This window comes from Zonotrichia leucophrys, chromosome 5 (assembly GCF_028769735.1).
Source record: "Zonotrichia leucophrys gambelii isolate GWCS_2022_RI chromosome 5, RI_Zleu_2.0, whole genome shotgun sequence".
Taxonomy (NCBI): domain Eukaryota; kingdom Metazoa; phylum Chordata; class Aves; order Passeriformes; family Passerellidae; genus Zonotrichia; species Zonotrichia leucophrys.
In genome coordinates this window covers 32,843,175-32,859,289 of record NC_088175.1, presented here as the reverse complement: position 1 = coordinate 32,859,289, position 16,115 = coordinate 32,843,175, and the positions used below count along the sequence as shown (strand labels likewise).

The 16,115-nt window shown below is 39.1% G+C and overlaps 1 protein-coding gene across 3 annotated transcripts in view; it reads left to right on the top strand.

Annotated features, from left to right (window-relative positions):
• Positions 1 to 763: 763 nt before the first annotated feature.
• The window catches only part of LOC135448252 (embryonic protein UVS.2-like), a 25,579-nt gene continuing 10,227 nt past the window's right edge, over positions 764 to 16,115 (top strand). Inside the window, exons 1-7 of one of the 3 annotated variants that reach the window (XM_064714042.1) lie at positions 785 to 811; positions 4,823 to 4,920; positions 11,123 to 11,271; positions 11,744 to 11,768; positions 12,679 to 12,816; positions 14,091 to 14,208; positions 14,747 to 14,925. In XM_064714042.1, coding sequence (XP_064570112.1) covers positions 11,257 to 11,271; positions 11,744 to 11,768; positions 12,679 to 12,816; positions 14,091 to 14,208; positions 14,747 to 14,925 — 475 coding nt within the window. In that variant the 5' untranslated portion in view covers positions 785 to 811; positions 4,823 to 4,920; positions 11,123 to 11,256. Of the gene's footprint in view, positions 812 to 4,822; positions 4,921 to 11,122; positions 11,272 to 11,514; positions 11,590 to 11,743; positions 11,769 to 12,678; positions 12,817 to 14,090; positions 14,209 to 14,746; positions 14,926 to 16,115 lie in introns of those variants that run through there. The other 2 variants (XM_064714041.1, XM_064714040.1) reach the window with 2 other exon arrangements.

Sequence of the window (16,115 nt, the reverse complement as noted above, 5' to 3'; positions counted from 1 at the left end):
TAAACCAAGGGAAGGTATAGACCTACAGCAGTCAGTTGCATAAACACCACCCCACACTGGAATCTGAACAATGCATCATCTGCCACAGAAAACGTTTGTGGCAGAGCAAGGAGCATCCCTTAGCCTCCTACATCCTGGATTGGTAACAGAATAATTCAGGAACTGACTCCTTTTAAGGAGTTCCTATTCATTTTCAAACACCCTTAAGTCCTAATGGTACAACAAGGAAAGCACAGGCAGTCTTGTATTTTGGCTGTATCACTGGATTCATAGTTGTAGGAAGCACCATTTAGAGGTCTACAGGTTTCCACCTGCCCTCTCCAGTGAAGGGCCTGTGGTACTCAAGCTAAGGAACTTGGCATGCCAACAGCTTATATGCAGCAGGGTTTTTTCCCTCTGTGCAAATTTTAGTCTTTCACACTGCATTCTAGCATTAGGTGCAAAGTGTACAGGTATGTTTAAATGCAAAATAATGGCTCAGTGTTGCATAAAATACAGACAAGCTACAGTTCCCCCTGGGCAGTGGGAAGTCTTTTTATCAGGAAATAGGAGAGGTATCTGTAGGAGGATAGAATATAAGAAAATAAGATAGTATAGAAAGTAATCTTACCCCTAAGGAGTTGCAGCTGGGCTAATTACTAAAGATTAGGAGCAGGCCTGACTTTAACAGGCCACAGCTGTAGCCAATAAGAAGAAGAGTGTTATAAAAGAGTGGATTGGTTGGTTAAGGGGGAATTGGAGTTGGTTGGCTACTGTGAGAAGAGGAAAGAGTCAGTGCTTGGAGGAGCTACCTGCAAGAAACAACAAGGAGGTATGAAACTCTTGCAATAAGGAAACAAAAATAGGAATCTTTGCAATATAATGATAACAGGTATCAAGAAAAGGAATGGAATCAAGTGCAGACAAGTAGTCAGCATATTCCTGAATGCCTTGTTAGGGGATGGTAACAATAGGAGATTTATTAATAGTTTCTGAAATTAGTTATAACTGGATTTGACATATTGCTTTGTGCATGCAACATCTGAGTCTTGCCCATAGGAGGAAGAGATGTTGATGTTTCTGTGATAAAATAAAAATGTGTTATATTCCTTGTGTATCAGGCACATTTTGTGACCGTATATCCCTCTTATTGGGAAAGTTCTTATCTAAAATCCATTTCAAGTCTCTATTAAAGATCCTTCTGCACAGAGATAGAGTACTTACTCATTACCTTGTAGAGCTGTAATCAGTCTGCCCAGTTCTCTGAATGCAAATGCTTTTTGCTCAGTTGTGTAAAATCCTGAACTCCAAACATCATCTTGGCTTACTTTTTTTCTTAGTTGTTTTTCTTTGTAGCTCTTTTATTGGAATAAGAATCCCAATATAACCAGTTAGATGGTGCCTGGGCCAGTTCTGACCCTCGCTGCTGGGCCAAAGGCAGCACTGTGGTGTTTTACCCCAGAGTAACACTCTCCCAGCTGGCGGAGAGTGCAGCGGGGCACAAGACGCAAGTCCAGGCTTGTCAGGACTCCGTTTACCTCAGGAGAGAGCTTCTGGCGATGGTGAAGAGAAGGAAGGAGTGGATTCTGCTGGAGGGTTATATCTAGATGTTTATTCCATGGGTGCAGAGGTCTACACCGGGGCAATTCCTCCAACAGAATGGAGGCCGCATGGTCTCATTAACCTTTTAAGCTCAGGGCAGGGGAAGGGGAGGGGACAGGTGAGCCACCAACCAGGTGAAGGGGCAGGGTCTCAAGGGACTAGGGACACCTATGACACGACGCCTTGCTGGTATGTTAGCCTGATTGACAGGGCACACTCAGCGAGGGGGAAGGGAGAAGGTAAAACAGGACATTGCAACACTCTTTAAAAGAGTATTGTTATATGAGGTAAGCTGTTTAATGCTTGTGACAGAGCCTCTCCCAACTTGTTACATGACAAGAAAATAAATACACTGAAGCTGATATGAGGAGGCACTGACTATCAACATGGTCTGCTTGTTCTCAGAGCACCAAGAAAGGATTGCTTTCTATTTCATTATGGCAGGAGTTGTTTCATGAGGATTCTATTAAATGGACAAGCACTTCCACCAACAGATGATGGCATCTTTTGTTGAGATTTTGTACAAAATGGGTTGTATAAAAAAAGGGCACCTTGTTGGCAGCCAGGGATTCTTACAGCTTGATTTTTCCCCAACGTTTTCTATCATGCACATCCCTGCAAACTATAGGTAGAAAATACTGCGATCTACAAGGATGGCATAAATGATAAAGTAAGAGCCATTATAGAAGCATAACTATAATGGTTGCATCTCCTGCTCATTAGATAATAGTTATAGGAACATTCAGACAATAAATTTAGGACTTCATCATTGAGGTCATATGAATTTCTCACCAAATTCCAGAGGATTTTTCTTTTGTTTCAGTACAATAGGAATACATCAGATATTGCATCTATTTAACTCTTAGATGGGTTAAGAATTTTATTTTGTCTAAAGACAGAATTATTTTTATTTATGATTCATGTTTTTTGAGAATGAAGAAGATACTAATTTTAGTTTAGATTTTAAATGTGAGAAAGGTAGGTAGCTTGTTCATGCAGTATATGGTTAACCTTGAATCACTGAGAAAAATAAACTAACAAGATTTGAAATCACTTCATACCAAATAAACTGTGAAACCATCTATATTTATGTTTCCAAAATTAAAATTCAAATAAGATTAATTGCAAAATCCAGCCTAAAAAGTGACTGAAAGCTGCATTTCATCAAAAGCCATGTGTTTGGCAATAAAAACAGGTTTGTTAACTTTAATGAGGGAAAAAACTTGAAATAAGCAAGCTTGAACTTTTGGCTTCACTTAAACAAAGCTGCTATATTTAATATGCCTTTAGTTACAGAGCACAAAGGCAATTTAATTTTTATGTAGGCTTCAAAGTCTTGCAATAGAAAACCGTTTCTGCCAAAATGCCAGGATACATAACTGGATTCACATATGGGCTTCCCAGATTTCAGGAATTTTCAGATTCATTTTTACTTTGAACTCATGCCGAAGACTTGGAACTGTACAGACAGCAATGCCTTGCTAGTAGATTCTGCTGACATTTGGAATCACCAGTGACTTTTTTCTCAGGATGTCAGAACAAGGCTCTTGATAATAATTCACCCCTGTCATGAACAATAAAATTCATATGATGGGTCCTCTATTTACATGGTATTTTTGACCTGTTTAAGTACTTTTTCCACCTACGCAGACAGTAAATTCTTTTATAGAAAGGAGACACTGACATGATAATGTTTGCGGGGTTATGGTGTTTCCTATAATCTGTGCTTCTGGCCCATATCCTCTAATGAATTTATTGTCCATTGTGTGATCTCCCCTCTCCAGGGTAAAGTTTCTTCTCAATGTTGTCAATAGGGATGAAAAATCAACTGGCTGCCTTCAAGCCTAGAATCTGTGGTCCAGAAAGAATACTAGTGGCTCTGAACTGAGATACACTTTTATTCCGAGATAAATTGTACCTCACAGTGTTAAGACATAAAGAAACATTGACTTGGTTAACCTTTTGCTGAGTTGAAGGAGTTCCTATTCATTTTCAAACACCCTTAAATCCTAATGGTACAACAAGGAAAGCACAGGCAGTCTTGTATTTTGGCTGTATCACTGGATATTTGGCTGTATCACTGTGTGCTCCTTTTGAGTAGGTGGAGTTTTCCTTTCCCTTGTTCTTTTAGAGATGAAAGATTAACATCAGTGGCTTGTTTCTCTGCTGGACTCTGTGTGAACTTTCCTAAGAGCTACAGGTGTACTTTGGGCTGTAGCTAAGTCCAGGTCTGCTTGTCCACTGCACCTTTAGCCAACTCGCTCTGTCCTGCCCTCTTACTCCCTCTCCCAGATCATCTCTCCACCCTGACCACTGACCTATTGCCTTGCATTAGATCCATATTAATGTTCCAATACACCCTCTGGAATAGTGACAGTGTTATTGAACTGCAACACTAGAAAACAGGCAGAGACCATCTACCTGGAAATCAATAGCAAAAAGAAAAGTGGCAGTCAGTGTCACCACATTGACACAGTAACTGCCAGAGATGCTTCACTTCTCACACAGGCACGCTTTGTGTGCCTTTTAAAACTATGCACGTTCAACAGCTTCTGCTCAAAACAAGTTTCCACCAAGAGCAGCTGACAATACACTTTAATATTGGTGGGAAAGTCCAATCATCAAGTAAAATATTCTGAAAATCCCCCAGGACAGCATCACAGAGGTAAGTCTGTGTTCAAGCTGCCTATCATGTCAGGCTGGGGCAGATGTCAGCACCTGGAATGGTGTCTAGAGTGTTGGACACTTCAAAGCAGCTATATGCAATCCCAGAATGACTAGTATTAAGCAAAGAATAGTGTTCCTTTATTTGGTGTAATATACAATCCATGTGTAGGTTTTGCAGTTTACAGTTAACACAGATATTGCAAGCTGCCGCAGGTGACTGACTGACTCTCTTTATAGGTTAGGGTTAGAGCAAGTCCCAGTTTTCAGATGATAGATAAACTCTGGAGGACTGTCTGTCATTCTGTAGGTGCTGGTCTCACTTTAGTAAGAACAGAGACTCTCAGATAATTACTTGAAGCAAAAGCTGCATGGAAGAGGGAGAATTAGACCTTGCACTGGGGATGCTGTATGAACAGGAATGATGGGGGCACACATATTAAAAAATTGCCTGGCAGTACATTAGTCAAAGGATCAACTCTCGTGTATTTCTGAATATTTAATTGGAGTTGCACCAAAGTGGGTGATAACAATGCTTTACAGCTGATGAGGTAATACATAACCATCATTTTGACAGGAATCCAGTTCCATCTCAGACCCAGCTCACAGCAGTGGCTTGGAGGGGATGGGGGAGCGAGATTCATATCTTGGCTTCACCACAAAACAACACAAGAGGTATTTTGCACAGACTGTTTAAATGCTTGTTACAGATTTCAGATACTCTTAAAAAACCCCTTGCAGAGCAAATATTTGTGAGTGTTTGTTTGCTTAGGTGCTTGCAAGAGACACTGCCCCTATGCAAAACTGTTTCTGCATTTATGCTTTTATGCCTGCATATGGGGATTAGCACATACACTTAATCCTTTGTCTGAGCCTGTTGAAATGTGGTGGGACCATTTACTGCCATGAAAGGGAACTTTCATCTCCTTCATGCTATTCTCTACTAATGGGCTGTGCCTTGAATAATTATAGCTCTAAAAGGAAAAAAATTGACCTCAGTTTGCCTATTGTAGAGGTACCATGGAGATAAGATACCAGCATTGCCCTGGAGATAAAAGCACAGGCAAGTTATATGGATTCTAGTAACTGTTGAAAAATATATGAGCTATTTTAAAAGCAAAATGCTAAAGGTGTCAGTTCTCCACTGCAGTAGGGAAAGTGCTAAGTTTGCATAGCAGAACTGCATAAAATGCAGTGGCAATGCCACAGCTGTCAGAAAGCACGAGTTCAGATACAACAGACTCAGATTCTGTCACCATATTTTTCTCTTCCTTCTTTCCTTGCTTTAATTTTACTGTTCATGAGGTATCTGGTTCTTCAGCTGACAGAGGGAGAAATGTACCCTTATATAGTGGTTTTAGCTCCTTTTAATCTCCAGAAGAAAGACAGTGACCAACTGAATTTTCATTTCTTTTTTCCTAGTAGAACATGAGCATCTAAAATATCTGACTTAAATATCAACCAGCACTAAGATTCTACAGCAGGTTCTCAGATTTCCTTGTTTCGGGTCTTACTATAATTTCTGTGTAGAGATGAGATAAAAGTACCCAGATGATTTGTAAGAGCTTACAAGAGAATGCCTAAAAACTGGAGGCTCTGTTCCTTTACCAAATATTGCTTGTCAGGAATGTGTAGCAATCCCCATAGAGAGTGAGGACAAGGGACTCAGTTCTTATTCTACTGCTGAGAGAGTCAGCATCTAATTTCTTTATTGATGAAATGCAGCTATTCACCCCACTTTTCAGTGTAATATTTTAATATAGTTTCATAATAATTTGAATGAGAAATGCTAAGAAAGTTCTGTACATTATTATCCACTTATACATTTTTGAACCTTTTTTAGCTTAGTAGTGTAGTCCCAAAACATGTGCTGTCCCTACAAATATTCAGAGAAACTGAACCTATTTGATTTCTGAAATATCAGCCTGACAGATTTATGAAAGAATTGCTTGCTTTCTTCCAGGTGCTCAATGCTTACCTAGTAAGAAATTTCATCTGAAAATAATCTCTTCTGTATGAAGCCATTTTTCTTTCTTGCCCTGAAAGCTGCTGTGAAAATGGATGTACACGTATATATGTTTCTATGTTTTTGTAAGGTCCAAATTCTGGTTGCAGAGAAAGACCTGAAAAATGCACACTTGTAATATGAACCTTTAAAAATATTCCCAAAAAGCAAACAAGTTAGGCAAAATGAGTAACTAAAGGAACAAAAACTTGAAAATGACAAAAAAAATCATTATCTGAAGTGGAAATAAGATGTGTACTGGGCATTTTAAAAATGCAAATATCATGCTTAGACACAGGAAGCAGCAGAAATAAAGAATGGAAGATCTGAATAGTAAAAAAAAAAAAAAAAAAGGCAGTGTAAATTCTGGCAAATGGCATCATATAACATGGGTTAAATGAGAATTAAAAAAAAAAAACCAAAACAGCAAAAACCAATCAAACTTGAGGGAGTCAGTAGATAAACAAGTAGTAAAGGAGAAGATAAGGTTACTGCAGTAAAGCAGTGCATCCCTTAGGCTGATGTGCTACAGAACAGGGATGTTCCTGGTAAAACATTCCTTACAGGAGTTGATCTGAGGAAATCTCATGTTTTGGAAGAATGTCTCAGAGAAAATATCACTGCTGACAAGAAAGGGTTTTCACACAAATCAGTGCAGTAAATAATAACACCTTAGTAGGAGCAGATGATGCTCACCCAGGAGTTCAGGGCCAACTTACATATGAAACTGCTCAGCTGCTGAGTGAGCTCAGTAAGCTCTGCTTAAATCACCACAGGGCCAGAGCTACAGGAAAGTGCAATCAAACTTTGAAAAGCATCCAGGATGAGCAATTGCATTCATTCCATACTGTGTCTTTGGCCTAGTCTTGGTCTCTCTCCTGGACCTTGTACCTATGCTGTGTCCTTGTCTTTAGTCTTGTCTCTGCCTTTGGCTTCTGGGTGTAATTCACATCAAATAGGCTGTGCTCCCCTCGGGAGCCCCCCTTACAGAGTTGCCCTTTTCAGGCTGTCCCCTTCTGGCCCATTTGTCTTGGTTCTCTTTCAAGGCAAATCAGGAAAGAGGCAATGACCTCTGCTGTGTAGTTAAAGTGGAGCTAGAACAGAGTAGGAGGATTATTTGGCTTCCCCTCATCAACAAAACAAATCTTGAGATTTGAGAATCTTAGAGAAAATGGTGCAGCTAAATGGCCCATTTTGCTAATGGGCCATCACAGCACCTGAGAAACACATTGTGGCATTTGTATGCATAATCTGTGTGTCTGGAGGAGGTGTGTACTGCAGCCACAAGCTGCAGAAGCAAAACCAAAGTTTTGAGATGGTTCAGGCTAAAACTGATGCATCACTTCTCAGCACAGCTTACAGGACAGACTCTTCATGCCTGTAAGCATTTTCTACGGGAAGCAGTTAGTGATCCCTGCAGAGAGAGGGATCAAAGCAGCAAACAGGCTGGGAGTGGTGATGGGGCATTCCTAACTCTTTCTGGAAATGTGTCCCACTTGTACAAATGGCAAACCACTAGAGAGCAGCATTAAATCAGGACTTCTGCTGTGTGTCTGAACATAAAACAATGCTTTAATGTGATGTTTGCAGTTGGACACTGCTTTCAGACCAGATTTTACCAGAACCAGGGAAGCTATAGACCAGCCAATTTCGTCTGGCTTGGTCCTTGGGTACCTAATACTCAAACACTGAAAACAGCCTTTGTAGTCTCCAGGAACTCAACTTTCCCCATGCATCAAATTCAAAAGCTATAGTAAAGTTCTCTTCAGCCTACAGCTACTCCAAATCAGAGAAAACTGACTGTGCAGGAAATGCTTCAGCTGATTCCTGTCTCTAGGCATCATCTGGGGCTGAGACTCATTGACCCCTGGAATTCTCTCCAGCGCAAAGTCTTTGGACTTGTGCCTCTCCTTTCTAACATGATTGTATCATTCTGACACTGGAAAGGTAAAGGGTAAGTGGTGGTAAAATAGCAGAGATTGCACTGCTGCAGGAGGTCTGGGAGGAACAGAATCTGCCCACATGGTGGTTTTAAACTGATTTCAACGTAGCTCAGTATTGATGCTGGTGATTTTTTTTTTTCTTTTAAAGAATAAATATTTCTTTTAAACTGAAACATACCCAAAATGTGGAAATATATCAATATATGCAGTGGAATAAAATGCTGTAACATACACCTCAATTGACTGATTATAATAAAACTAGCATTCAAAGGTTTTTGTATCAAGTGTGTGCTTTGCTCAAAACCTTTGCTATGAAAGGTTGGCTTTTACTGCCTGGTAACTGGGACAAAGTAAGGACTAGAGACCAGATTTAAATCCTATTTTTGTGATTTTGACATTTTCTGCAAAAGCCAAAACACTTTTGCACTTGATCAAGGTCAATGATTTAATTATTCTAAACTGATTAACTGGCTCACAACTCAAAAGCAGGAAAGCTCATTTTCTTCTCTCAATCACTTAATGAGGCATGAATTGCATGCTTTCACTAATCCTAGCATCTTGAAAGACAAAATATCTGTAAACATTTAACCCTCAAATATCATAATTTTAATCACAGATTATTTTTTCTGTATGTTTTTATTGTTTAACTCTTTTCAGCCTGTTATAGTGTAGTATAATAGCTTCATTTAATGGCTACAAAGTTACTTTAAAATGGTCTTCTGCAGAACCTGACTTTTCCCTAAATGCAGACTTGCTCAAAAGAATTAGCCTTAAAAAGAATTGCCATGTAGTAAGTGCAATGCTTTCTATAACTATTACCTTAAAAATTTGGATTTTTAATGTAGTAAGGACAGTTGGCCTCTTTAAACACGTAGAGATATCTGTGATTCCTCCTCAAAGACAATAAACTTCTTAAGGTGAACACACTGGTGAGTTATGCCAACTGTTTGTTCACTAGAAATTGCCTGCATAGCCTTTGAGTGAATATCTGAGTAACTGAGCTTTAATGTGATATTCCACTGGCTGCTTAGACAATCACATGGCCGTTCACCCTCCTGAATTTTGCTTCCCTTCACAGGAAGGGAACCCTTCACAGGTTCATTCACTGTAATGCTTTAGCCAGGGAAAATGCCTCTGTACTTTCTCATTATGGAAAAAAATAGGACATTCTATACTTAATGCTTGTTACTGAAACAGAACTAGGGAAAAGCCTTCTACTTAAACACCTTCAGGTGTTTTTTTTATTTCTGACTTTGTCATTTAATGTTTTGTCAAGAGCAATTTGGATCACATGGTGAAAGAAGTGCTCATTCTCTGTCATGGAATAAAGGTGAAACTAAGTAAGCACCCCCAAAAATGTGATAAACATAATATTAAAACTTCTAACAAATAGCAGTGATAAAATATGTGGCAGATCAAGGACAATGTGGCTAAGAATGAGTACTGTCAAATGCAATGTAAGAAAAGGCATATGGGAAAAGTAAAGCAAGTTAGAGCTGTGTAGTCAAATTATTTGGAGAGATAATGAAACCAAGACCTGAAGAGTATTCTGGTAGAATATCAAAGCAGATAATGTAGACAAGCAGCATCCAAAAGGAAACTTGCATCTATGAGACCAGTCCTGATAATGTGTTATCAGGTGATACAAGACTTTGGTCTATAAATTAGCCTTGAAAAACACCCAGTTGTTTCTGGCAGTCAGGAAAACTAATTAAACCATGGGATAAATCTCTTGATTTGAGGGTTTGCTTTTTTTTTTCCCCATGGAATGAATATGCAAAACTCTATGGCAGAACTTCAAAGGGCCCTCCCATCCCTGCTTACTGCACACCTGGAGTGACCCAGCTGCAGGCTCTCCACAGTGATCTGCTCTTGTTCTCTTGCTTTTATTGCCTAATAACTTCTGCTCTCTCCTCTGTCATCTTGTGGTGTGTAGCAGCAGAAATACGCTCCTGTGACTCCTTCTGCCTCTCTTTTGTGCCTGATCTTGAATAGACACAGAGGTTGCTTGGAACTGTACTGGAGGACCTCTGGTTAATGATTTTAAAAAACTAATGAGGACTTCTATACTTCATCCTCTGATCAGCCAAAGAAAAAAGGGCCCTTTTTATCTGCACCTCATTATTTTTCTACATGGAAATGATAAATGCAGATAAATTGTGGAAGTCACAGGAATGTGGACTGTTTTAGAAAGTTGAGGAGCAAACTATTAGTAGGGTAAAATTAAAATATTAGTAGCAAAGCTTTGCATAATATCAGCTAAAAATTTCCTAGCAAAGTACTCCTTAAAAATAATAGACCAGCCCATATATCTCTCTGGGAAGGCACTTGCCATGCCATCTTGATTTACTGTGAAACACATAGGTTCCTCAAAATGTTGTCTTTGCAGAAAATGTCAAAGGTTTTCTTGCTTGTTTCTTAAAGATCTGATACGGTAAATCTTTACCATTTTCTACAGTTCCTCAGTATTCGTGCAGGGACTGAAGCTGGGAGAAGAAAACAGGATCTGCCTGCCTATAGTGATGTTCATGTGGCTTTAGCATGAATATTCTAATTCTTTGCCTTACTCTTACAGTGTGAGTTTTCTAGGATTGAGCCTGCTTTTCTAGTCTTGTTTCTGTTCATGGACATCAAAGGAAGGAGGGCTTCCCAGAAGCTGGGAAGCCGAAATTCCATGACCTGGTGGTTTTAGGCTTTTGTAGACTCCAGAAAGACACTCAGTTTCTGTCAACAATGATTATATTGCAAGATACCATGTTGAAAAAACAACTTCTGTCAACAATCAGATTCATCTCTGACTCCAACAGATTTTCAGTGCTCCTGGCCAGAAATGCTGGGCTGGGAGCTGTGCACAGAGGGGACAGGCAGATAGATGGGCTCTGCAGAGCAGGGTGTCTCCTGGCAGCAAGCTAAGGAGTTACTTTTACAGGTAGTCAGTGTGGATGGATCAAAGAGTTCCTTGAGATGGAGTCTGGCTGTAAACAGACTGCAGCCGGATATCCTGTCCCTTGGTCAGCAGTGAGGGGACCTGCAGCAGCTCATGGCTTCTTCTGAGAATTAAAGATGAGTCACTTAAAGGTTACTGAATTTTCTTTCCTATTGCTCCACTTCCTCTGTTTTCTAAAGATAAATAAGAAATGAGAGCCTGGAAATTCTCTTGAGAGGTCCTGCAGCTTGTTTGTTTTGTGAAAATACTTCTTGTTATCTAATTTTGTTACGCTTCTTAACAACAGCAGCAGCTTTCCCATAAAACTTGCCCCAAGTAAACTGACCACAATTTTGAGAACTAAGCTGCAGAGTAGAGAAGTTCATCTTGGAAATTTGAAGATGAAGTACTTTCTTCTGCCAACTCATTTAGCATTTCTCTGTAGCTTTGCACTAAGTAAACCCGTTCAGGTGTGTCCTGAGATGTTGAGAATTTACATGGCTGCTGCTGAGTTGCTCTATCTTAAAATTAATTAGAAACTCTTACTGCTGTGAATCTACTTGATACAAGTTTCTGCTATGGAGATAAGCATGTACTAAAATATATGTACAATTTTTTTTCCAGATAACTACACGAAAGAATGACTTAGGTGAGTTTGATTATAATTATCATATAAATTACTGCAAGTTTTGGTGGAGCTACATCTGTATACTTCAATATCATGACCTGGTATATTTTTCTCTTTGAAAATGTTTTGGGGTTTTTTTTCCACCATCAGTGGAAGGCAATTCACAGAACTCAGATGTGTTTCAACGTCACAGTCATTGTGATTTTTTGTGCTGTTGTGATAAAAAAATTATGAAGAATTATTGAACAATTGCTACATGAAATGTTCTTTTCCGTATGTAGCTCTAGCAAATCAGAGTATTTTTCAGTTTGTTTTCTATCTTATGTGATATATGGTACTTTCCTGTCTGCTATACCCAAAACTTCTGTAATTTTTTGCTTAATAACAGATAGCTTTTGTCTGTGAGAAATGTATTCCCAGTATTTTAGTCAGAACTGAGGAGCACATCACAATGTCTTAAGTCAAATCCATAGTTAACCTGGACATTAATAACTTGCATACGTTCAATATGCATGATAAAAACTGTAATTTATTTAATAGTAATGTATTATTAATCCTATTTTTGCAGACGTCAGTTATGATTTTTCTTTAATTCCACAAGCTCTAGTGAAGAGGACAATGACTTATAACACTTAGCATTCCCCTCTGAAAGCTCCCAAAGCTTTTGAAGCTAAAGTTTATTTAGTCACAACTTTGATCACAGCTGCACTATGACATTATATTAATACTAAGCATTTCTATCCAGGAAGCAAGGCATACCTAACCAGTCTTAGCATACTAATCCTTCCTCACATTATTAGGAAATGAACTCCAGTGAAAGGAATTTCCAAAGATGCAAAATCGTGGTTAGTGTGTAGCTCTCATCTCCCTTTCTGCACATGTATTTGCCTTCTCAGTGCCTTGTATGTTCTTTATTTTCTGCTCCTGCCAGGTAGTGAAATAGCTGTGTATGAAGGAGACATCCTCCTGAGAAGAGGGCGACGCAGTGCAATTAACTGTGACAGTTGTTTGTGGCCCAAGTCACAAGATGGACTGGTCAAGGTTCCAGTTAACATCTCTTCTGATTTCTGTGAGTGTGTGCAAATGGATGCTCTAAAGTTAGCCTTGATTTTCCAGTCCCTAACTCTCTGTTTCTTTATGTTTCTCTGGCATGCACCAAAAGCAACCTTTGTACAAGTGAGAATTTATTGACGTGTCTCTTTTTCTATCCTGTTAGCACCATGGAAATTTGGCTAAGACTCCAAACAGATCACACTAAAATATGTGGTTACTTGGGCCAATAGTAATTAATTGTAATTTCAAATATTAGCTTGCTCCTGTTAGCCACAATGCACTTTGACATTTAACAAGTACATTAGAAGAGGCACAATTTGTTCACATTATTAATGTATTTTTGCCAAAATCACCACTAGGAACATGTTTTTTTTTCATCCTATAATTTTCTTTTAAATCTCTCATAGAAACATTCCCACATTAGAACTCCTGTAGAGGCAAAAATGGAGCAAAAATCCTTGGAGATATTTTTCCTTTGTTGATTCCCTCTAGTCAGTCTATGTAGTTCTGTTCAATGCAAAAGGCTGCAGGAATGAATTCCATACAGACCCTTCTTCAATGAGCTTCCCTTGAGAGAAAATGGCATGGAAGTAAAATACAGCCTGAGCCTGATTCTTGCTTCTCAGGGAAAGGAACTGAAAAAACTCAGTCTCTGTGTTATCTAGGCTGCTTTTCTGCCTATGTGCCTCCAGAACTGCAGTATATACTTTTGTGGATAGGTGAGGGTTATTTTCTCTATCTGCCTCTCTCCAAAGTTTAAACATTAGGAAATTGAGATACACATCAGTTGCAGATGATTCATAACTGAGGAAGCCAAATTAAGCCAAAATGTTCCAAAGCAGATAAACACCCTGATCTTTATTTGGTACCTGAGCTTTGGCTGTCTCAAGTGATTCCAAGGGGGCTGAGGCAGGCATTTGCTCTTTCTGATAAACAAAATAGGGTTTTGGTGCTTAGCTACAATCAGCTGGCTTATTTGGGATACTCTAATCCAACTATTTGTGTCTGAAACTGCCTCATTTCTTCTGTTCTGCCTAATGGAAGGAACAATGCCAATCTTTTGCTTTCCATCAGCTGTCTCCTAAATAATATGTATGTGGGATAGCTGTAATTTTATACTTCCCTATAAAAGTCCAATAAGTTTGAAGATCTCTGAATGTTGGATACCTTTTTTTACTATACTTGTATAATAAAGAGCTAATGAGTGCTGTGAAGTTTTTAAGGAATGCATCCCATGAATGCACCTTGCTTTTTGATTAACCAAGGAAGATTGCCCCCTTCTCTTTCTAGCAATAACAGAGAGGTCTTGGATTGCTGATGCTTTGCAAGAGATCTCCACGCTGACCTGTGTGCAGTTTGTAAATCGCACTACAGAAACAGACTATGTTTATGTTGAACGAGGGCAGAGGTAAGCTTTCTGTCTCCTGAGAGAGGCAGCACTCAAAAGTTCATTTTTTTTCTGGTTTGTTTTGGATTTAAGTAATAGCTTTATTTTTTCACACTAGCAGTAAAGATTTAGAGACAATTTTTCATTTTTCTTTAGATATACTGGTAGCTACATCAGCTAATAGGCTGCAGGAATAAATGTGTGTGTGATTTAAAGATAATGGTGTAGAATTCAAAATAAGAAATTTTCCTTAATTGTTGTAAAAATTTAAATAAGTATAATTGTTTCAGGTTTTGCTTAATACTTTATACTGCTTTGCCTTAGTTTGATATAGCAAATTTACTGGTTTAAAATTTGCCATCCTCATCACAAAGGCTTTATTTCCCTCCCACCATGTCATTTGGCAGCTTTCAGAAGTCTAGATATCTCATGCCAGTGACTATTTGCATGTGTCCTGCTGTGGCTGCATATCTAGAGAACCTTGGTGACACAATCAATACATCTATATATTTGTATTTGCTAAATGTGATCCTTTTGGTTATTGATTGCTTATTCTTAGCTGCTGGTCTTACTTTGGAAAGATTGGAGGACGCCAAGCAGTAGGCCTGGTGAAAAATGGTTGCATGGATAAAGGAGCAATTCAGCATGAAATGAACCATGCACTGGGTTTCATCCATGAACAGGCACGGAGTGATCGGGACAGGTTTGTCAAGATTATGTGGGAGCACATAGTGGCAGGTATGTCCACTAAATCTTAAGAGAAAATATATGCTTACAGTTTGAGGAGAACATTTCTCCTGTGAACAACAATGCAAATAAGAAGCATGATTAATTCTGGCTGAATTGCAGCAGCAGCAACAAGAACATTCAGTATGATGGAATTTCTTGTTCAGTGTTTGTACTAAGGGAATTTCTGTGGCTATACCTATGGCACTGTGAAAGATGCAGCATGAAAGTAGCTCTATATTCTTACTTTGTTTGCCATTTTGAGCCTAGACCCCAGAATACCAGGATCATCAGGATTACAAAATGTTGTTGCAAAGACTTGGCCAGGAGGCAAGACTATGGGATCCTTAACTGAGGGGGGGTGAAGTGTGACATTCAAGATCATTTTGGGGATTCACACAGCAGTTCTATCCCAGGAAAGCCAGGGAAATAGTGGAAGGCAGCCAGTAGGCATCTTGGTGTGAGTGAAATGCACATATCCTAAAATGTATATGATCAAGGGGCTCAATGTGGAGGCATTGGTAACATATGCAACCATTAGCATTTCCAAAATTCTGGGACCTGGCTTGATGTGAGAAGAAAGACTGCAATTGTTTCCTCCTTGTGGACAGGATCATAGACACTTGAAAGAAGGAGCCATGGGAAGCAATCAGGAGTGGTAATTCTGTAGAGGAAAAACAAGTGGACACTATTTATGGAAAGGAATGCAGAATGAATTGTTTGGGCACGTGCCCGTGATCCGTGTGCTGGGAACATGGGCTCATCATACACAAGAGCTCCAGGCTCTGGGGAGGAAAGGGTAGAGAGAATGGCAAGAGATCCAAGGAAAAGTGAGAAAGTGGTATACAGAAGAAAAATACCAGAAGAAAGTATGCAGGGAGTCACTTCTCTGACAACTGTTTAGAGAGCTGAGTAATCCATAACAATTGTAAAAATACAATAGTCTATTTAGTTCATTATGGAAAATAATAGTAAATGAGGCCAGACAATTGAATACCAAATTCTATTAAGTCTCTTCAACAAATAAGATACTCAACTACACAATATCATGCACAGCTAAAAATATATCCATCTTTTTCTCCAGATGGAACTTGATTGTTTTTGTTGTGAATTCCTAACACACTGCTCTCCAAACCTTCTTCAGCTATTCCCATGATATCCTAAGTAAATTCCATTTGTGTTGCTCTTTATTGAGGTTTCAG